Source organism: Rhipicephalus microplus, chromosome 9 (genome assembly GCF_043290135.1).
Source record: "Rhipicephalus microplus isolate Deutch F79 chromosome 9, USDA_Rmic, whole genome shotgun sequence".
Taxonomy (NCBI): domain Eukaryota; kingdom Metazoa; phylum Arthropoda; class Arachnida; order Ixodida; family Ixodidae; genus Rhipicephalus; species Rhipicephalus microplus.
Window position 1 is genome coordinate 13213467 of NC_134708.1, and position 22734 is coordinate 13236200.

Genomic DNA, 22734 nt, shown 5'->3' on the forward strand with positions numbered 1-22734 from the left:
AACACTGCAATTCAAAGAATACAGCGACGCTAGTTGACTCCAAGCATGAGTGGACAAAAAAGAAAAAGTACATCAACAGAACACATCAACAAATGATTAGCAACCGAAATATTGATCACTGCATGAAACACTGCTATTCAAAGAATACAGCGATGCGAGCACAACTTTACCTACGCTGTTTCCTCAAGTATGTAATAAACACCTACTCTGGGGCTATCTACAGCTTCTTTCGGTAGTTTATTCCAGGCGCTTATGATTTTCTGGAAAAAGGAATATTTTAATGCATCATTCCAAGAGCTGTATTCCTGTATAATTTTCCCGTTATCAAAACATGCACTTGTGTGCAGTGTGTAATGTACTTCTGATTGTTAATTTGTATGATATCGTTGTATAATAAGTATAATAAATACAAGTATTTTAATCTATTTTTGGCACGTCTCGCTTTAGGTGTATCAAGGCCAATATAATTGAGCATTTGTGTCACACTATCGGTGCGTTTGTATTTAATGCAGATGAATCTGACCGTGGATCTTTGAACTCTCTCTAGTTTATCAACATTTTTCTGTCTGTAAGGGTCCCACAGACATGAGGCATACTCCAGACATGGCCGAACTAGCGCTTTATATGCTGCTAGTTTAACGCTCATAGGAACTTTGGAAAGCTTTCGCCGAATAAACCAGAGGGATTATACATGTATACAATGTATTGAATTTGTTTACAGAAGCTCCCAAGGACACTATAAAAACAAATCTTGTTTATACTTTACCAATTACCTGTGATCTGCAGGGCAGGAGTGGCTTTGGGCAAGGCGCTCGTAAAATGTGTCCCGCTGAAAGTGTAAGCTTAATGTCGAGGAAGAGCACGAAGTTATTTGATGGTAATGTACACAAAACAATAAGAGGTTTCAGGCACTTTTTGAAGGCTTGTAGGACTTGCACTTGAGATGTGAATTTGTGAAGAGGACGAGTTTTAAAGGCGCAGTTGCAAGTTCTTCATGAGTTGAATTTTCTTAGGACAGAGGAACCAGACAAACGCTGCTCCAGTTCCCAATCAGGGCTTTCAAAGAGGGTTTGCATATATTGGTGGTGCAATGGACGATTTCGCTAATTTATATTCCTTGCAGTACTTTTGACAACTGCTCACTCGCATTCTTTCATTGCTGTATTTCAACTTCCTGCGTTGCCATTTCCTGGTGTCACACAAAGCTTTTGCTTTTAGAGAGAGGTTAATATAGATGGAGACCTTTAAACTAGCCATGGATTTAGGGTACGCAGCACCTCGAAATTAGAGTACTAGTAAGATAAGAAAGATTTCATTAGGGGCTATGGTACCTACTGCTTCATCATTAGCCCCGTTTCATTTCAGCATCTAGACAAGAAAATCAAGGGGAACTCATCACGGTGGTCTAGTGGTAAAAGCACTCAGCTGCTAGCCCGCAGGTCGCGGGACCGAATCTTGGCCGTGGTGGCTGCATCTTTGATGGAAGCAAATATGCTTGAAGGCCATGCGCTTTGTTGTAAGTGCACGCGAAAAACCAGGTGGTTGAAATTTCCGGAGCCCTCCACTACGGTGTCTCTCATAATGATACGGTGGTTTTGGGATGTTAAACACCAGAAATTATTAAGAAGATGAAGTGTACACTTGACTTGTGTCGAGCGCACTTTTCATTCAGAACTACCTGCCAGCCAGTGTGCAGGTGTTGCTGTCTGCATTTGTCATGATGTTATTGTTGTGGAGTTCATGCAATCAATGTAGACTGTAGACTCCAAATTTACTGTGAAAAGTAAGAGTTCCCTATCAGATCTTGCTATAGTATGAATAATTTTCAGCTTAGCATTCCAACAGAAGTGTGACAGTTGTGTCTCAGCCAGCCAGCATGGATGTGCTTCTTCATGGTGTGCTTGCCTCTAGCAGTGTATTTTTATGCCAAATCATAGTATCTTACCTCCTTTACACCATCAACTATGCATAAGTCCATCGCACAAAGAAGTCAAGTTTTCTGTGCTGACATAACCTCTTTATTAAAAGCAAGTTGAGCAGTATCTGCTCTTCATCAGTACATTATGGGGTTATTTTTAGGGCGCACTTGAGTCTACCCAAAGCTCGAGAATCGGTTGCCTATCAGCAATCAGCGTGCATATGCAATAATTTGTTAAAATGTCGCCATAAAAGCAAAGTAGGAGGTATTCAATCAGCAGATTTATATGTGCGGCGCCGGTGTGTGCTCTCAGTCGCCGTATTTTCACTTTCCCCGCAAATCGTCTTTTTTCTTTTTTTTTTTCTAGCGAGTCCTGTACGCACGTGATTGTTGTATAAGGCAGCGAAGGCTACTTTATGCATTTTAACTTTTAAGTCACCCTTGAGTGCTCTTCACGACGCCCACCGAGTGCAGATTATATCGTGTCTTGCAATACACAGCTGACTCTTGCACCTCTCGTGGAGTTGGCCAGTAAAAAACCAGGGGCGCAGTCAGAAATTTTTGGCGAATGGCAGTCCCGTTCACCCCCCCCCCCCACACACCCCCGTACACCTGTATCACATCCGCATTGCTTACCCCAGCACCCCTTTCCGTAGAGTTTATGGTACACTGCGTCATTGAACCTGATAACGGAAATGCGGTAGTTGTTATGCACGATGCGATATGCTTTATTCCAAGCCATTCCTGTCATACAGGGCTCTAGGCAAGCTAATCCCTCCGGTAATCTGGTGGAACATACGCCCTGACCACTGACTGAACGCGAAAAGCTATGAGCGGTATTAGCATCGTTTCAAAATACCGGCCGTAGTTTCAAAAAATCTGACTTAAGTTTGTTTCGAAAGCCCTAGATCTAAGTCATCTAGGGAGCAGTCGTCGTACTGCTCTTAGGTGCCGTGTACACGCGTACGCTCTGATTGGTCAGATCAAGTCACGTGGTGCGCTCGCTCTCTAGCAGACGAGAAAGGAAACGTACAAGCCGGCTTCAGAAGGCTGTCGCAGGTGTTCGGAGAGGCTGCGCTGCACGTTTCGGCGACTTTTTCGATTTGGCGGGATTTGCGAGACTCAGAACCCCATCGCTCCTACTGACAGATCCGGCTCTGCATTTGTGCGTACCTTCGAAACAGGCGGATACCATCGACGTGTCACAAATGACTGTTCCTTCTGTGAGGTGCGGGGCCAAGACCACCTGTGCTCGTGCGGATTGAAAACATCTACACGTGTGAGTATTTCGAGACAAAGGCGCTTCTGCACTTATGTCCGTTGCCTGTAGCTTTGTACGCTTGATGCGTTGTTGCAGTTGCGTAACGCTGAAGCTACCGCGTAACTTTGATAATTAACGTAACTCTGGTGGATCTTAGCAAAGAAATAGAAAGTTTTCGAATAGCGTACTCGAAGATTTGCGGTAGCGTTCCGTGCCACTGCGCTTGCGTTGTACGCTAACTGTTTGGTGGCTCCCGCTAAGTCACGCAAATAGCGGGCGACCGCAAAGCTCGCTTAATTAGCGTACGCTATTCGAAAACTCCCAGTGTCTCGTACCCAGGAGTTTATTACGGATTGTGTGTGTCCGCACGCGCGCGTGAGATGCTTGCAATATAGGACTATTATAGTTCCGCCGCCTCTACGCCACAACGCAAGGTACTAACCGTCTCAAGGCCATTGCTGTTTTTTTTTCCGGGTGAGGGAGCTGCTTTTGAGTGGTGCAGATAATAGACAATAATAGTTTAGCGTGAGCGTGATAGCGTGGGTTAAGGGAACGGCGTTACCGTGCAGCAAACGTTCGTTGTGGGCAGCGTCTTATAGTTTAGCGAAATAGCGTTTACGTGCCTCAGCTGGGATGGTGGTGCCATCTATTATATAGTTAATAAACTAAACAGTGAAAGTGAAAAGAAAACGAGAATGTTTGCCTATGCCACCGCGCGAAGCAGTGCTAAAGCTTTATTTTAGCGATAATAAAAGTAAATAAATACGAACCACGCACCAAACGCGAAAACATCCATGTTGCCGATTTGTTTACATCGATCTTGTAGTTAGGCCTAGGCGCGTTCGAAATGGGAAGCTATCTCAAAAACTACGCCAACTTATCCGTAATATTCGGTCATAGAAGCTAACTGAAAGCAAGCGAAGCCACTTTGAACAGTCGTTTGCTGCGAACAAGGTGAATCTTTCAACAACTACGCCAAAATTAGTTTGAAGCTGGCGTCCGAGAACGCCGCCATGTTTACGTACACTACGTACACCTAGGTTACCACGGTAACGTGAAATCTGAAAAATACCGCGTGTACGCGAAGCAGTACGGGTGACGTACGTATGTGTGCATGCGCACTTCTATTCCGGTATCACTGTACACCCGGTAAGCCCGGTATACTATAACTATCTAATCTTTGTACTGACTTACCTTATGCAGTGCACGATCAGCTTTCGCTGCTGCTATAATCACGTGCATTGTTATCTGAATGTTAACGTGTCGTGTCATCACGTGATGACGGGGCCCCGCCGCGGTGGTCTAATGGCTAAGGTAATCGGTTGCTGACCCGCAGGTCGCCGGATCGAATCCCGGCTGTGGCGGCTGCAATTTCGAATGGAGGCGAAAATGCCGTATACAGACGTGTGCTCAGATTTGGGTGCACGCTAAAAAAACCTCAGGTTGTCGAAATTTCCGGAGCCTTCAACGTACTGCGGCGTCTCTCATAATCATATGGCGAATTTAGGACGTTAAATCATACATATTGTTACGTCTACGAGAGGGGTTTATTCAGAGCCGACGTAACGGTCGACTCGACGGTATACAGCAGTGAACGCGCACCTGCGAGCTCTTGCCACCAACCGAACGTCCTCTTCTTCTGCCACCACCATGTTCCCCGCTACACAGGTGCACATACCTAAATTACACATGTGGTAACAATATCAATCAATCAATTGGTGCTCCACGACGGCTGCTTCGATGACAATCAGATTGCTTTTGTGTGAGCATAACGCGGTAGGAACGTCTCTGTGCGTGAATAATGAAGAAACGTGCATGTGATGTTATGATATCAATGCGACGTAGGAAACCTCGTGTCCCCACATGCTGTTGTCACGTGAACACCAGCCCCGAACTTTCGCGTCCAGCATAGCCTCAGAGAAGGGCGCGACCAAGTTTCGGAGGCCAGGCTCAAAATCGGCCTGTAGTGACGTGTTCTCGTACTCCGCGCTGTGGATGAGGAACGGGAGGGGAAGTGAGAGATTTTTCGGAAGTTAATGATCATTGGCGATTACACCCTGGGATAACTCTTAGGCGACGCGTCGACGCCACTTGCCTGTACAAAGGCAACAGCCGTTCTATCTGCTGCGCTGTTTGCGTTGTGCGAATGAAGCTATCCTCTCATATGAAGGCCTCATATGAGAGGCCGGCAGTAATTTTGTAATAAGTGAATAAATCAATGGATTTGTATTGGTGGAAAAGTAACCACGAATCCACACAAAAAATTGTAAGCATAAATATTTTAATGAAGTGCGACGGGTAGTTTGGAACCATAGCAGAATAGAGCGCAACGAACCCAAGTGGCGGGACACCGAGATAATACACGGTCCACGTAGAGTTTCCTAAAGTTTCCTGTAGAGGGAACTCGGGCGCTGCGATCGTTCAGCAACCATGGGAATGGTGGGTAGTACACGGGTTTGCCCAGTATTCGCATTTGCGGGCCTCGAAACGCACTTCGTTTATTGCTGTGCTTCCGTTTGGTTTCGAAAAAAAGAACGAACCCTTTAGAACTTCGTGACCCGATTTCAAATGGTAAGTCTAAAAGATTAAGGTAGTGAAGTGTAATTGCTGAACATTTACTGACTTTTGTTTCGTAACAGAGCAGCTTCAAGCCGTGCGAAGCCAACCGGAGCCAAAAGTACAAAAATTAGACAAATCCGTGTACTACCCATCATTCCCATGTTCGCTGAATGGCCGTGCATTGCGGCTCTCTAAGACACTAGTGCCTGAGTTCCCTCTAGTGTATATATAGGAAAACTCTATGGCAGTCCATCACCCCACGTCGTACAAAGACTAGACACAGTTTAGCATATCTAAAAAGTGTTATGCCATGAACAGCCATTGTGGCAGGGCCTCGCCAGCGGTAGTCAATCGTTTATTCGTCCACACTCACAGACGTCAGCGCATCATTTGATGACGTTACGCGCGCTGTCCAGTCCCACCGAAGCTGACGTCAGCGCATTATTTGATGACGCTGCGCGCGCTGTCCAGTCGCGCCGAAGCTGGTGCACACGCTCGACGTCAGTCGCCGACCAACGCAGTCCTGAGGAAGGTCAGCAGTTCGTAATTATCTTGGGAACAGTCCCTGGTCAAGTCTCCTAGGTGAGCGTCGTAGATTAACCAGGACATGTTGGTGCGCAGGTTGGCGCTTTTTTTCAACAAGTCCACCTGCGCAGGTAAATCGCCGGTGCTGAGTGATGGGCGTTATATATCGACGTGCGATACATTACATATACGGGTGTTCCGACCGTAATGCAGGGCTCGCAAAAATTGTTCATTCGAATTGAAGAAGTTGTATTTTCAACATTTTCAAAAGGATCACACATGTATCTAGGGAGTAAGCAGTTAGATTTTTCGGGGGTGGGTGACCCTTTAAAATAGTCATTTTTCGCTCTGTATGCACGGAAAACAAAACAAAAAATTGGGGGAACCCTAAGCTTCGCATTTAAAGGCCAACTCCCGCGATTTTTTGACCATGTCAAGGTTATGGTGTTTCTATGTTCCTGAGCCACTCTTGTCACGAGCCCAATAGCTGAAATGCTCAGGAAATTTGAAAATAATTTTAAGTGTGAATACACTTTATAAGCGACCCTAAACCATCCACCGCCGTCGGCGGCGTCCGCAGTCTTCTCTCTATCTTTAAAAGAAAGAGGACTTGGCGGGCCGCAGCGCGACGCTCTACCGAATAAGCCACGGACGCGACGCTGATATCGGTGTCAGTAACGCGCCTTCTACCCCCTCCCCCTTCGCTCGCTCCTCCGCTCTCCTCGCTCGCTGCAGCTGCGCGCGCACCCCTCTCTCTCGCGCGCCCGCCTTCTCTCTCAGTCTCCCGTCGAGAGCGGGTCGTGAGGGGGAGTAAAGTTAAAATCCGTTGGCATTCGCCAGTGAGTTAACGTAAACTCCCCCGTGTGATCAAATTGTGATTCCCAGGAACCATTACACCATAAAGGCACCATAGTGTGATTAATAAATATAATAGTGCGAATTGATAAATACCCCTCATAGCATCACCCCGTGCATTCGCACTTAACCATGTTCACCCTCGGGGAAATGCTTGGGAGTTTGTTTAATGAGCAAGAATGTGCAATAACGAAACCCAACCGAGCGTCCTGTCTGTGTATGACGTACTATTTGGTAGAGCCGGAGGCCGTATACTGGTTCCGCCGGCGCGGAGTATGAAAACTGTGAAAGCCAGTCCAGCGAAGCACCGGCCAAACACCACAGAGGAAGGAAGAAATCATTCCCGTGCTATACCCGTGCCAAACACCGCCGCCGTCGCCTCGTGGAAAGCACAATAAACGCCGTAGAGGCCAAAGTAGTGATGTCATCGGCTGCGTTACTTCCGTTGACATGCCAAACATGACGTCACACAGACAGTGTTGCCAATAATTCTGGCAAGTGAGGTGAGCTTTTCGAAGCAATCTTTAAAATTCATTTGCAAACGATCGGTGCATCACTCAAACCTGTGATTTGGCTTGAAGGACTAAAATGTGCAAAGAAACATACCCAGCGAATTTCACTGAGATTCACTGACTTCAAAAAATCACCTGAGTTGGCCTTTAAGGGTTGAACGTGATATTCTGTTCCCTTGTGCAAACTTCAAACGCTTAGTGTACAAAATGTTTTCGAACTTGTTATGCACCCACTACGGGGCCTTAATGGTGCAGTAGCGTTTGTGCCTTTTGTAGTGGGTGAGGCCTTAAACTATGAAGTCATTACGATAATCCCATATTCTGACGCCCGATGGAAGTGGACGCTTGTAGCAAGCATTATTACGGCAACATTTCATGTTGTATTGTGAAGCATATGTACAGGGCACTTGTGCTTGTAAAGCATCAAAGTTACTTTCACTGCGTTTCCAAGCAGATTAAGTTATTTTCACTGTATTCACAAGCGGAGGCGTGGCTGTGTGATAAAACACGCAAACGACCTGGGTTCGATTTCCACTCAGACCGAGAATTTTTTTATTATTTATTTTATTGACATGTTTTCTCAATTTTTAATCACGCGAAGCTGATGATTTTTATCTCACAACCAACGACGTCGGAATTTCTGGGAAACGAGCTCTTTAGCGCTATCCGGCAAAAAAATTTCGGGGTGGGGGGGGGGTGCTGTATTTTCGAAAGGATTGCACTTATATTTATGTGTATCTACGACATAAGCAGAAATATTTTTCAGGGACGAGGTGGGTGGGCACCTTTTTAAAATACCATTTTTCGCTCTGTATGCAATGGTGAAACGCCTTTCAAGAGGTGGAAGGGGGGGGGGGGTGCACCGGCCTGGTGTGCCTGGCCACGCGACTGATACGCATGACGGGCACATCAGAAGAACCACAAACTAGTCAAGCTTGCATTGTGCCTTCCAGGTGGAAGCACCGCTACTGCAATCTTCAGTCGAGCTAATAGGGAGCTTTAGAATACCGTTTGCAAGCGCTGCGGGCGAAGCGGGCGCCATAAGAGTTTTAGAATAGCGTTTGCCCTGCTGCGATCCGCAACGCACGATCGCAGCGACACCGTAGCCTCGAAACCAGCGCTTGCGGGCCACATGCGGGCCGCCATCACCGCACGCAATTTCGGATTTATTGCGTGCGGTCCGCCAACGCGAACTCCGACTCGCGTTACGACGCATGCGCAGTGGCAGCGACCGCACCGCACGGGCTCGCGGTGGGCTATTCTAAAACTCCCTTATGGTATACAGCTATTCCGTGATCGACGATAGTTATAGCCCCAGAACAGAACGACGACCCAGAGACAAGAAGGACGCAAAGGACACTTGTCTCTGTGTCGTCGTTCTGTTCTCGCGCTATAATTATCATCACGTCGTACCAACTAGCCCAAGCTGCCACACTTCCGTGATCGAGCTCGAAGAACGCATCAGTGCTGCAATGCAGACAATCGACAGCTACGCTAAATGCACGCAACGAGCTCTATTGAGCCTGCCAGGTATTATCATGCGGCCCCAAGAATGGTGTAACTTGTCACTATCTGTCACATGCCTCGTAACTTACCATCTGGAGGCCGACATGGTATTTGGGACCTTAAATATATAGCGTTTGCGCTTGTAACCTGTGTTTGTAACCTTGTGGCACACGTGCTGAGAGTGAACATGATTTATATTACAGTTTTGTGCAGTACTGCCAATACGCCGTATTTTCCCTCTTTGCCATCGATCTCCAATTTTTTATTCCTATTTTTTCCCGTTCTCTCTATATTTCACGCATACTTTCTATTTTTTTGGTTTTATACGTGTTTTTTCGCGTTATGCAAAGCACAGTAATTATTCCAATTGTTTTTTTTTTCGTCTTGATGGTAAGACATCAAGATGGTATCTTTCCTTGTGCCTGTTCGTTCTCGTCAATAGGCAGTTTTCGCCCCTGCACAACTATTTTGTCTGTAGTCTTGAAGATACGTAAGTGGCTTTCTCACCCCACCCCCCCCCCCCCCGCACGCACATACGCGCGCGCGTACAAACGAACGGAGGAATACGCAACGGTAACGCAATCACTAACCTTTTTCTGTAAAGTGTCCTGATCGTCCCATAAGTAGATAACTTCCGGTCTGTCGGGGATGTAGCCGACGTTGAAGTTGTCTTGCAACTTCTTGAAGGGGGGGTCGCCCTCTATTTTGCATGGCTGTCACGAGAGAAATGGGGAAAAAAAAGTTAAGTTTTTTTTTCTTCATTTGGCGCTACCGCACCTAGTTACAACTTAAGAAATGAAGATCAAGGCAGCTTCGGCCCAGTGTTGCCAAGTGCGAAGCAAAGTGCGGAGCCGGGCAACTGTCTTTGTTCTTCAGTTTTCTCTTTCTCTCCTGCGGTCTTTTTTTACTTTTACGTTTTCGAGCTTTCGTTGTTTTTATTACTCTTTTTTTCTCTTTGTTCTCATTTTTCTTCCTATTTTTTTCTCTGTTTGTCGCTTGCTTCTCTCTTTTTAGTTATGCGTGGCTTTGCGCGTGTTACGCTGAGCGGCATTATACTACAGCGCCCTAAGTGCTTCGCACTGAAAATGTTAGCTCCGCCCACAGAACTACGGTGTGTCTGACTTTCACCTGACCTTGTTTGATTACTTGTTTTTTTTATTGATACTGTAAGCCTTAACAGGCTCATACAGGAGTGGGAAGAAATTATACAGATTGTCATCTCCACATTAGACCACAGAACAAAAAATAGTAAACAAAAAAAGTGAACACGGGAAAAAATAAGAATGAACAGTACAGACTACTCTAAACACTTACAAATTACAACTGTACATCTAGTCGAAGAACCAAGAAATAAAACAGAATAAAAACACCACAGGCTAACAGGGAAGAGTGCATATTAGACACAGATCTGAGAATTGAAACATCGAGTGGCCTACAAATCAAAACGTACATTCAATGAAAAGTTGCGCCATTATTCTACAACGCTGCAACTTACTGATCCAAAAACTTTTCAAGTTTGGTAGTGAATGATTCGAGAGATTCTGAGGACACTATATCACGTGGCAGGTTATTCCATATTTCTATTACTGACGGAAAGTAGGAATACTTAAATGAATTGCAACGGGAGATGAAAGGCCTGATACTCTTGTCGTGGTTTGTTCTGGCGGAGCGCTGATATGGTGGTTTCAAGTACTCGTGTTTGTTGATGTTAATATTGTCATGATAAAGCACATAAAGAAATTTTAATGCAGCTATGCGTCGCCGGATCGCCAGTGTTTGAATGCTTGCCCTATTGCGGAGCGCGGTTATGTTGACATCTCGAGAATACTGAGAATACACAAATCGGAGCGCTTTATTTTGTATTCCCTCCAGCAGGTTAAGAAGGTAAGTTTGATGCGGTTTTAACTTGATTAGTGACTAATCACTCAACACCCTTGACCGTAATCAATTAATTTTTATTGAGAAAAAAAATCCTAGTTATGACACGGCGATCCTAAGTGATCGCCGAACGATGATGAAGTGATGATAAGTGATGCCAGAACGATGATCGAAGCTCACCACTACGTCCAAACTGGTGACATAATAGCTTTTGCAAATGGCGTAGACAAGGCTGAAATTCAACGGCCTCCCGTCGCCATAGGCCAGTTCGTACACCATCGTTCCCAGCTCGAAGGAGAGGCCCAGCTTAGCTTTGGCGTTGCTGTAGCTGACGTTGTTCGCCACGATCGATGCGTGCTTCATCTGCGCACCGCAAGAGTTTCGACGCATTTCGATCAGTGCGCGAAGCCTGCCGTTCGCATACCAGGTCAGTGGGCTTCTGCTGGAGATTGCCCTAGCTTGCAAATGCGTCATGCCGCTTGAGTTGCGTGGGTTAAAAACTGGCGGGGATGCATAATTAAAAAAAATCCGCCATATCCACGAAGTGAATGATGACGAGTGGGCGAAGCTCCGGAGGTAAACCTGGTAAACCATGAATCCTCTGTACATTTTGCCCACTCGATTTTATACATCGCTCCCCCAAGCATACGTCACCGCACTAAATCGAACGATTGCCTTCAACCAATGACAGGCGCCATATGTGACATCATTCCTATTTTATAAGATCTCGCGTCTTTCATCAACTACAAGTACCGCTTTCTAGTTTATAACATCTTGCATCTTTTCATCATCAGCTACAAGTACCACCATCTAGTAAACACTACAAGAACTAAACGAGAGGTGGCTACATACAGGAGACGGTACCGCCATCTAGTGAACACTGCAAGAACTAAACTAGAGGTGGCTACATACAGGGGACGGTACCGCCATCTAGTGAACACTGCAAGAACTAAACTAGAGGTGGCTACATACAGGGGACGCACAGCCCACGCCCTAAGGAGCTTCGCCCCTAAAATATATATTTCTCAAGTTTAAAAAAATAATACTCTCTTGTAACTTCACCTATCTTCAGCTAATACATCGGGCTTTCAAATGAGATATTGTGCGTATTTTTAATCTGACCACTAAGCCGAGTTTTTGACGCTAAATACGAAGCTTTTGTCCAAAAAAGGGAAACTCGCATTCCCCCCCCCCCCCCCCCCGCAACAATTTATTATAACTTCAGTGCCTAAATTGTTTTTAATTTTTAGCATGTGAAACAGGCCACCAGCACTTTTTTTTATTTGTGTATATTCAGCTTGCTTTATTCTCGGAAGAAAATATCAAGTTCGGCAACTTTATTCAATATTGCTTGTGCGAAAAGCCCTCAAAGAAATAATGTACATACGTAAGTCACTATTTTTACAATTAGATTACTTCATTAACTTGCCACAAATACTATTTTAACGAGTGCATTAGAAAAAAATGTCTTTTGAAAAAAGAAATGTTGTTTGACGCCCGCTAACTCAGTCGGCGCCTAATTACAAACTCTCATAAGTAGGGAGGAAAATTTTTCGCAACGGAAATAAACGACCAGGACAAGTTTCGAACTTCGAGATATTCGTGATGGTCGGAAAAGCACTGGATGATTTGACATGGAATGACCCGTATGTTCATATGTAATCATCATATTTCAATGACCTGGGCAAGAAGGTACTCATCATTCCCATAAGCGGGTATACGGACACCATTTGTTCGTGACAGCTTCCAATACTAGGTGCCCCTGTCTTAACTGGAGGCCACGCATGGCGCCACAGTGACTTGCGCAGCTTACCAGGTCCGGGTACTTCTGGGCTACTGCCTTTTGCGGTGCCGGAAACGAGTCGGTGTTGATGGCGGAAGGAGGCGCTGTGTGGCAGGTTCCCAGGCTCTCGTACCAACCCGTGGAACTCAGCGCTATCACGGCGTCCGCGGTCGCGCTCCTTCGTGTGAAAGCGCGAGCATTAACGCAGCAATCGCAAGATCGGGGTCTCAAAACATGCGGCCTACTGGCTTCTAACTAGAGGCCCGATTCTCGCACACGACCGTCAGAATCTCATATTTGCAAAATTTATTCTTCAAAGGGACTGACCACTGGCCGTTACATGCGATTAGATCGTTGTAGAAATGAAAAGAGCGCGAAGTGTAATGGCACGTTCCAGCATTCTATTCGCGTTGTGACAATGAATTGCATTCTTAAATCATGCTTAATATTATCGAAAACTAGAGTTACTGTATATGCTACCTTTACTGTATAGAGTCACTGTATATAGAGTTACTGTATATGCTACCTAAAGGTAGCATATACAGTAACTCTATCAAAAACGGTCTTGTTGCGCCGCCTAGCGGAAAAGCCTTGAAGTTGGATTATGGAATATGGAGTCGATCACTTTGCTGAACGTGGTCGCGTAGACTGGTGCTGTTGTGCGTGCCAGTCCTCAAAATTTGAGTATGTATATTATTATGCAGCTCCGCTCGCTTCTTTGCTGTTTACAACGTAAAAAGGAGTAGCACGGTGCAAAGCGGCGCTGCCGTTGCGGCTGCAAGTGGAGCGAGTCGAGCCACGGCGCATGCGCGTGGAGTGCACGCATGCGCATTAAGCCACCGCGCTCAAACACGAACAGCCTGCGCGCTCACTGTGTGCAGCGTGTGAGCGTTCGACTTATATTCGCCGCAGATAGAAAACCTCCGATTACGAATGTTTCACGGCGTTATCCACTTTACCGTTCCGTGACCAGACTTACCGACGGGTAATGATTACCACCACGCTATAAGAAAAAAATAGCAACCATAAAAAAATGGTTGTTAATCCCTTTAGTGACAGAGCTCATGAAATTCGTAGACGGGACTGCAGATCTCAAGCAATATTTCGTTTCCTGAGGAACACCATACTCACGGAACGAAGCAGGACGATTTAGGGCGAAGTATAGCACACACGTTATTTCATTTCCGCCGTTTTGAACTCTTGTTATATCGGCCTAATATTGACGGGGTGCGCGGATCAGGGCCATCAATATCCTTAGACCACCAGATCCGTCGCGACATAACGTGGTTATTGCAAGAAATTGAGCATACCGGTCGTTATAACAAAAAGAAATTGATAACTCCTTTGAGTCCATTGGTATTGTACCTGCGCGACTAAACGTAACCACGAAACAAAAACTCTATCTCCGCATCGCCCCGCCGCGGTGGTCTAGTGGCTAAGGTACTCGGCTGCTGACCCGCAGGTCGCGGGTTCGATTCCCGGCTGCGGCGGCTGCATTTCCGATGGAGGCGGAAATGTTGTAGGCCCGTGTACTCAGATTTGGGTGCACGTTAAAGAACCCCAGGTGGTCAAAATTTCCGGAGCCCTCCACTACGGCGTCTCTCATAATCAGAAGTGGTTTTGGGACGTTAAACCCCACAAATCAATCAATCAATCTATCTCCGCATCGGCGTCCATATCTGAGTCATTCTGGAGTTTCTTCCTGATAAGTTCCTGGAAACCTGACGTCGACTTCCATTCAGAAATCACCCATGTACGAGATACGGGTAATTATTATTTTTTTTTCGAATGGCAGCAGCTGACATTTCTTGTTCAGTCTCGCAAGCCTCCTGCTTGGTCTGTATGACTTTCCCGCGCCCTTCGACTTTGCGTTATACCGTAACGTGGGATCTTACAGAAACGCTAAACTCGAAGCATGTGTAAACCGATGAATCGTTTTTGCGAACGTGGTTGTCGTTAATATTGCGATCTGATGTTAATAATTGGAAACTAAATAGGGCCAGAGTTACGTGGCTTACATTTTTTTTTATCTTTCTCCCTGAACTACTGCACCTGAACGTAGGCGTGACTTCACAAGTTTCGAAGCCCTCCGTTATATTCATGAGACCTAACAGCCAACCATGCCAATGAAAGTATGACGGATGTTATTAGAAGTAATTAATTGTAATGTAAATGTGAAGGCAGAAAAGTGGACGAAAAGATAACTTGCCGTGGGTAGAAACCGAACCTGTGACCTTCGAATAACGCGTCCGATGCTCTATACCAATTGAGCTACTACAGCGGCTACTTGGTGCCTTCAGGTAGTATACGAGTGATTTTTCATCAGCTGCCAGCACGTACTACGTGATGCAAAACAAGCAGAACAAAAGTGTTCCAAACTCGCCGCCATGGCTACTGGCGACGCGGACTGACGTTCCCACGTTTAATGCACATGTATACCGCATAAAGTGGACGGGGAGGATAGCGTTGTGGTAGATTTGGTAGAGCATCAAACGCGTTACTCGAAGGTCGCAGGTTCGGTTCCAGCTACGCTAAGTGCCGCGTTAAATATGCCACGAGATATACCATGTTAAGCCTTGGACGTGGTCAGAAGACGATGTAATTCATGTTTTAATACGCCGTCAATATCTGCGACGGTGTGGCAAGTTCGTGCGAGAACTTGAACATATAGCATCGTTGCGCCACGGACACCTGTGTTTTCGTCGCCTGCGTTTTGTCGTTTAGCAAGCGTCATCTTGCGGCCAGAGTGGCAATTTCGGTACTGTCGATGCAAATACTATGGCTTCGAGTACAGTCGCCCTTGCCTTCTCTCTATTGTGTCACTTTAACATGATGAACATTTGCCCCCTACCCCCTTTTCAAGGGGAGTCCCGCGTCTACAGCTTATTGAACGCTACTTGTATCAGACTTACATGAAAAAAAAGTCGTTTGTGCGTTAGCCAAAGATGGTGGCGACCATGAATCATGCTGGTGTCACACGAGCACTTTTGATCCCGTTAAGGACCGTTTCGGATCGGACTTCTTCCCGTAGGTTCAATGATTTGTCAATGGTACCAGGTACATCGCACACGGCATTGAGTGTGGCGCAGACGTCAGCGAAATCGCGATCGTGAAGTCAGATATCGGGATCGTCCTGATCCCGATCGGGCCCGATCGCAATCGAAAGTTTCCGCGTGGCACCGGTATTAGAGAAGAAGGTGGTCTCATAAAAACCCTGATGTCGTGAGAGGCGTACACACTTTAAACGACGTGGGGTGCACTCACTCTACAAGTTGTGCAAACATCTGTTTGTACGCATTCCACGAGAACCTCTCGTTGTAGTCGTACATTCCGACGCCCACAATCGTCTTCCTCGTTTTGTCGTCGCCTTGTATTTGCTTCAGGCTCTGCAGGAAATGGTGGCGCAATAAGACCGTGCAGCATGAGAACGGTGACGCATTGTTCGGGAAACATGCGCACGGAAGAAACGATATATATATATATATATATATATATATATATATATATATATATATATATATATATATATATATATATATATATATATATATATATATATATATATATATATATATATATATATATATATATATATAGTGAGCATTATTCATACGCGTCGTCATCTTATCATATGTACATACTCATCATCATCGGTCTGACCTGTGTTGTGGGGCAGAGGCTCGGCAAGAAAAAAAAGTGTCTTGCAGCCAAAACGTTGCCTTACAAGTGGTGGAGGTGCTGGGTTCTTTTACTTACTTTTACTTATACTTGCGTATGAATAATGCTCTCAAAAAAAAAATATATATATATATATTTTTTTTTTTTTCAGGAAAATAGATAAAGTTTTGTGGATAGAAAAAAGATGCTTAAAAACTAGAAGATAAATATAGAAATGACGTTTACTTTCAGCCTACATGTCACGAAGTTGCCATTTGCAAACGTAAGCTATTCAAGCTAAAAGCCAAGGAGGTCGACATTGGAATGTTGGATATCAAGATTGACAAGGGAAGGGTGGAGAGTTCAAACGTACCCAAAGGTCGCATGTTCGATCGCAGCCATGGCAGTCGAATTTCGACGGCGGCGGCGAAACGACGATAAAGAGCCGTATACACTGTTCAATGTCAGCGCACGTTAAAGAAGGCCAGATGGTCGGAACTTTCCGTGCTACAGTAAGGTTTCTCTTTTAATCACATGGTGGTTGTCGAACGTTAAACTCCGGATGCTATTAAAGTTCAGACGTCGTTCCAGGTACGGCATGCGGTCCTCGAGATGGTTTAATGCTATAGCTCCCCGCTCTGGGCTGCTTCGATTGTGGAAGCGATAATTGAGAAGACGCGCCGTAGCGGGAAGGACCCTGACCACCTCGGAGTCCACTACACCCGAGCCACGGACTGAAATCGAACCCGTGTCCTTTACATTTTGAGCGTGACAGCGTAATCTTAGCCACCTTGGCGAATTAAGCTAATTAACACGGTTTCGAAGGCAAACGCAGTGATCGCCTTACAGCGATTCGCCTTTTGACCCAAACTCCGAAAGCCCCGCCGCGGTGGTTCAGTGGCTCAGGTACTCGGCTGCTGACCCGCAGGTGGCGGGTTCCAATCCCGGCTGTGGCGGCTGCATTTCCGATGGAGGCGGTAATGCTGTAGGCCCAGATTTGGGTGCGCGTTAAAGAAAACCAGGTGGTCGAAATTTCCGGAGGCGGTGGGGGGGGGGGGGTGATTTTAAATGAAAATAAGAGAAAATAGAGTTGGGTTACTGTCTCTCAGGGGGAGGACACCTCCACTACGGCGTCTCTCGTAATTATATGGTGGTTTTGGGACGTTAAAGCCCACATATCAATCAATGAACCGAGCTCCGAAAGCTTTTTGCAAGCAACGTGACTTCGCGCTGGCTCCGTGATCGGCCCCCTTGTGAATAAGCTACGGCGTCATCATGTGATGGCACGTTATGTAACGGTGGCGAATACGTCACGTGGTGACGTTATTACTTGATGATGATTTTTCGCATTACTCGCGTTGGCACCGCCGACTGCCAATTTCAGCGTTTGACAAGGCATTACAGGCTGATTGATTACCTGATTGATTGATACTTGAAGTTTAACGTGCCAAAACCGCCATATGATTAAAAGAGACGCCGTAGAGGAGGGCTCCGAAAATTTCGACCACTTATAGGGTTTTTGAACGTGCGCCCAAATGTGAGCACACGTACCTACAGCATTCTCGCCTTCATCGAAAATGCAGCCGCCGCAGCCGGGAATCGGCTGCAGGTCAGCAGCTGAGTACCTTAGCCACTAGACCACCGTGGCGGGGCTGGTTACGGGTGGCTGTCGTGCGAAAAAATAGGTATGTTATTCGGCTTAGCGATTGAAGTAAACGCTTTCTTTGGCAGAGCAGCAGTGCGTGTGTACCCTCTTCACTTACTTCGCCCTTGTCTTTTCGCGCCCACATCCAAGAAGCATGATACACCAACGAGCCCGTGGCGCTATCCTCGTCCTGCTTAAAATTTATGTTAGTCTGCATGCTTCCCGTTGATGCGCTCGGTGAAGGCAGTTGGCATTCTAGGGCAGGATCGCTAGCACGCATAGGCCCTTTAGAAGAAGATTCCCCTCCTTCCTGGGATTGCTGCACGGGAGCACTAAAGCCGACGTCACATCATCAGCAGTGTATTTTCGGAGAGTCACGCATGTTAACAAAAGCCCATAGGAGACTATACGGCGTCACCCAGGGAGCCTTCAGTGAAAAAGTCTACACGCACCTTAAGCGCGTCGATTGCATCCGTTGTCCGGCTCTCTGCATTGAAGTATCGTACGATCACGTTCAGGAGGCCGTAGTGCCTGATCTTGTATTCCGAGGTCAGAGTGCCGAGTTCCTTGCGCAGTTCATCGCCGCTCAGATCAGCCGCTTTCAAGTACCTGCGAATATTTGTTGTACAGCTTTAGCGGTCTCATCTACTCAGGCTTTCGCAAGTTCTCCTGCGTTTGCAACACGTAATAGTCCCGTAGATTTCGCCGAGACTTCGCACGTTACCGATTCGCCACTATACGCAGCAGAGAAGCTGTGATTGGTCGAGGCTTTTACGTCCGGAGCCCGTTGTAGATCGTAGTAGTGGGATTTGCCCACAGACAGTGGGTGCGTCCCTCTATGTATATGTGCCACTTCTCTCCCCACTCCCAATCCTACACAATTCGTCACTACGCCTATATGTACTGCTCCTCTCGCCAGTTCTCCCACTACAGTCGTCCTCTGCATTCCCGCTTCATTAAAACCAACTTCATTAAAACCAACTCTCTAACACCCTATCGGACACGCACTAATCTTTTCGAATATTCCTTCTTCCCAAGAACTATCACCGACTGGAACAACCTACAATTTTCTCCCTTACATAATGACGATTTCTTAGAACATGTCACTATTTGAACTTCTGACCATGATGTACCAATTTTTTATAGCTTCATTATATGTTATACTTCTGTTCCTTGATCCCTATAGTTTAAAAGCCAATGTCACTTGCCTTATCTTATGCCTGTTTGTGTATATATGTCTGACGTGCTTTTACCACATGGTGTTATTTCAGTGTGTGAAAACTTTTTGTTTGATGTTTCTACTTTTCTTGCTTCACCTTGACGTACCACTTTTAAAGAAATTAGGTAGTTTTTGCCTTATTTTTTGCTACTGTTTCTTTTGTACACATGCCAGTGTTTTTTTTTGTTTTGCTAAGTATGCGATCTGTCTGCCTTTATTTGCTTTGTTTCTGTCATTTTGCCCTTCCTGATTGAGCCCCTGTTTGGGCCTGCAGTATTTTATAAGTAAATAAAATAAAATAAAACTGCACGCCACCAGCGTCCACCACGCGGCGCTCACTGAAATTTTTCGTTTTATTTAGTTTCACAAGAAATAACAGCGATTAACAGCGCAGCAAAGGTGCGGAAAAGAGTTCGACGCACGTATGTGAGCAGGCTATTAGTTCTAAGTTTCGCACATTCAATGCTCTCGCGAGATCTCATCTCGCTATGACTAGAAGGTTAGGAAAGTAATCGCTTGAGTGCTGCGCAAAAAAACAAAAAACAAAAACTAAACTCGCCAGACCTTTTTATAGCAAAGCACTTGTAGTCGAGGTTTGCTGTCTCTTGAAACTAAACTCGCCGGACTTTCACAGCAAAGTACTTGTAGTCGAGGTTTGCCGTCTCTTGCAGATAAAAGGTTGTCATCTTCACTACGGGCAGGCGCTCAGTCACCGCCCCAACACTGTATACAGATGGTTCGCAAAAGAAGTGGTGACGTGCGGTCTGTATTCGGTGTTTGCCACTCTCGTGTTTCCCTTGTTGTTGATCTTTGTTGAACTGGTGTGGCGGGTGGTGGTGTTCGGCGAATTTCCGCAGCTACTATTGGAGTTACGGCAGAGATGCCAAGGTTGAAGAATGATATAAGATACAACACGGTAGAACGACTACCAAGAGAGTAACGTAGAAATGAAGAAAATAAGGGCAGTAAACGATAGACTGATAGAGAAACAAATAGACATAGAGAGAAAAAGATAGAAAGACAGTGAGAACAAAATAGCAGGCATAGCCATGTACAGCAGTATATACTAATGTATATAGGAAGGTGTCGGAAAGCGACAGTTGAGAAGTTAAAAGCCTAGCCAAGGCACTGCCAACTAGGTGTCCACCAGGTCTCCTGTGACACACACACACACACACACACACACACACACACACACACACACACACACACACACACACACACACACACACACGCGCGCGCGCGCACGCACGCACACACGCGCACGCGTGCGCACACACGCGCGTACACACACACACACACACACACACAAACACACACACACACACACATATATATATATATATATATTTCTTGAAAGTCTTCCTGGATTCCGGTCGAGTTATAAGTCACCAGAAGAAGTGAACGAGCAAACGAAAAACGATGCTTTATTGCCAACGTTACGGCCGGGGACCGGCCTTCGTCAGGGCATCATGCCCTGACGAAGGCCGGTCCCCGGCCGTAACGTTGGCAATAAAGCATCGTTTTTCGTTTGCTCGTTCGCTTCTTCTGGTGACTTATATATATATATATATATATTCGAAGGTCGCGAGTTCGGTTCCTGCCCACAGGAAGTCATCTTTTCACCAACTTTTCTTTCTTCACCTTTACATTACCATTCGGCCTGATAGCTTCCCCTATACTCTACTTTTCTTGGCTTTATTGTCTGTTAGACCTCAGTACATTTCCACAATGCTATTTACCGCGTGCTTACAGGAGGTTTTCAGAAGCCTAGAATGGGAACAGTTAGGGATAAGAGTCAATGGAGAATACCTTAGTAACCTGCGCTTCGCCGATGACATTGCATTGCTGAGTAACTCGGGGAACGAATTGCAACTAATGATTACGGAGTTAGACAAGGAGAGCAGAAAGGTGGGTCTTAAAATTAATCTGCAGAAAACGAAAGTAATATACAACAACCTCGGCAAGGAGCAGCGCTTCGAGATAGGTAATAGTGCACTTGAAGTTGTAAAAGACTATGTCTACTTAGGGCAGGTAATAACCGCAGAGCCGAACCACGAGATTGAAGTAACTAGAAGAATAAGAATGGGGTGGAGCACATTCGGCAAGCACTCTCAAATTATGACAGGTAGACTGCCACTATCCCTCAAGAGGAAGGTATATAACAGCTGTATCTTGCCGGTACTTAGCTACGGAGCAGAAACCTGGAGACTTACAAAGAGGGTTCAGCTTAAATTGAGGACGACGCAGCGAGCAATGGAAAGAAAAATGGTAGGTGTAACCTTAAGAGACAAGAAGAGAGCAGAGTGGATTAGGGAACAAACGGGGGTTGAGGATATCATAGCTGAAATCAAGAAGAAGAAATGGACATGGGCAGGGCATGTAGCGCGTAGACAGGATAACCGCTGGTCATTAAGGGTAACTGACTGGATTCCCAGAGAAGGGAAGCGGGTTAGGGGGAGACAGAAGGTTAGGTGGGCAGATGAGATTAAGAAGTTTGCGGGTATAAATTGGCAGCAGCAAGCACAGGACCGGGTTAACTGGCGGAACATGGGAGAGGCCTTTGTCCTGCAGTGGACGTAGTCAGGCTGATGATGATGATGATGACATTGTGTCAAAACACGGAAAAACGAGCCCTTAGCTCTAGCGACTCGGTGGCCGAAGCCCTAGTGCTGCTGTATCCATCCGAAGAGTCGTTTTGTGCGTCGTTTCGTGCTTTTGAACTCTTCCGGTGTTGCGCACCACTTTGGCCTACCACTTCATTCACAAGGTCCTGGCTCAGCGCCTTCGACGACAAGCGCCCAGACCGCGTTACACCATAGCTGTCAGTGAACCGGGTCACGTGAATGTCTCTATTTTCGTGCTCTCCGAGGAACCGGTGGCGTCTTTCCGGGGGACGTTTGCCACGACGTCTTCTTGCGCCAGTGGTTGTTTCTTCTATCTTCTTTATTTATTCGGTGTCACGCTTTTCGCAGAGACGAAGTTCTCAGATCACGCGCTCGGTGTCCTCTTCCTAGTCTTTTTTTTTTCTGGATCGTTTTCTGTCGCTGGGGCTTTTGTTCAGTACACCGTGGTTCAGTGGCATCGCGTTGCAAGAGACATTACTCGTTGTTTCAGTTCAGAAACAAGCATATCCACGAAGTGAATGCTGATGATGAGATGATGGGGCGAAGGACGGTGGATCGGATCATGAATCGTGGCGTTCTATTTTTTTTATTTTGTTCTGGTCAACAGACTTTTATTTTGTTCTTCTTAACACTTCGTTCTGTCATGTGCTTTAATTGATGGGTGGTTAAATGTCCGCAGTTTTTCCGGTGTTGCAGCATTTTGTTTTGTTTGTTCTCGTTAACAGCCTGTTTATAACCTTTTTGTGTTTCTCAGATGTTTCGGTTTCTACATCTGCTTTAGACTCGGGC

General features: G+C 46.0%; 2 protein-coding genes across 3 annotated transcripts in view; one reads left to right on the forward strand and one right to left on the reverse strand.

Annotated features, from left to right (window-relative positions):
- The first annotated feature begins 2900 nt into the window (after positions 1 to 2900).
- The window catches only part of LOC142771547 (uncharacterized), an 82357-nt gene continuing 62523 nt past the window's right edge, over positions 2901 to 22734 (forward strand). The window contains exon 1 of the mRNA XM_075873158.1: positions 2901 to 3197. The gene's annotated coding sequence lies outside the window, so the exon portion shown is untranslated. The remainder of the gene's footprint in view (positions 3198 to 22734) is intronic.
- LOC119164875 (uncharacterized) overlaps positions 6022 to 22734 on the reverse strand; it is a 17605-nt gene continuing 892 nt past the window's right edge. Inside the window, exons 2-4 of one of the 2 annotated variants that reach the window (XM_075872732.1) lie at positions 18552 to 18708; positions 9727 to 9849; positions 6022 to 6386 (exon numbers count right to left, since the gene is read on the reverse strand). In XM_075872732.1, the coding sequence (XP_075728847.1) occupies positions 6240 to 6386; positions 9727 to 9849; positions 18552 to 18708 (427 nt within the window). In that variant the 3' untranslated portion in view covers positions 6022 to 6239. Of the gene's footprint in view, positions 6387 to 9726; positions 9850 to 15982; positions 16184 to 18551; positions 18709 to 22734 lie in introns of those variants that run through there. The other variant, XM_075872733.1, reaches the window with a different exon arrangement.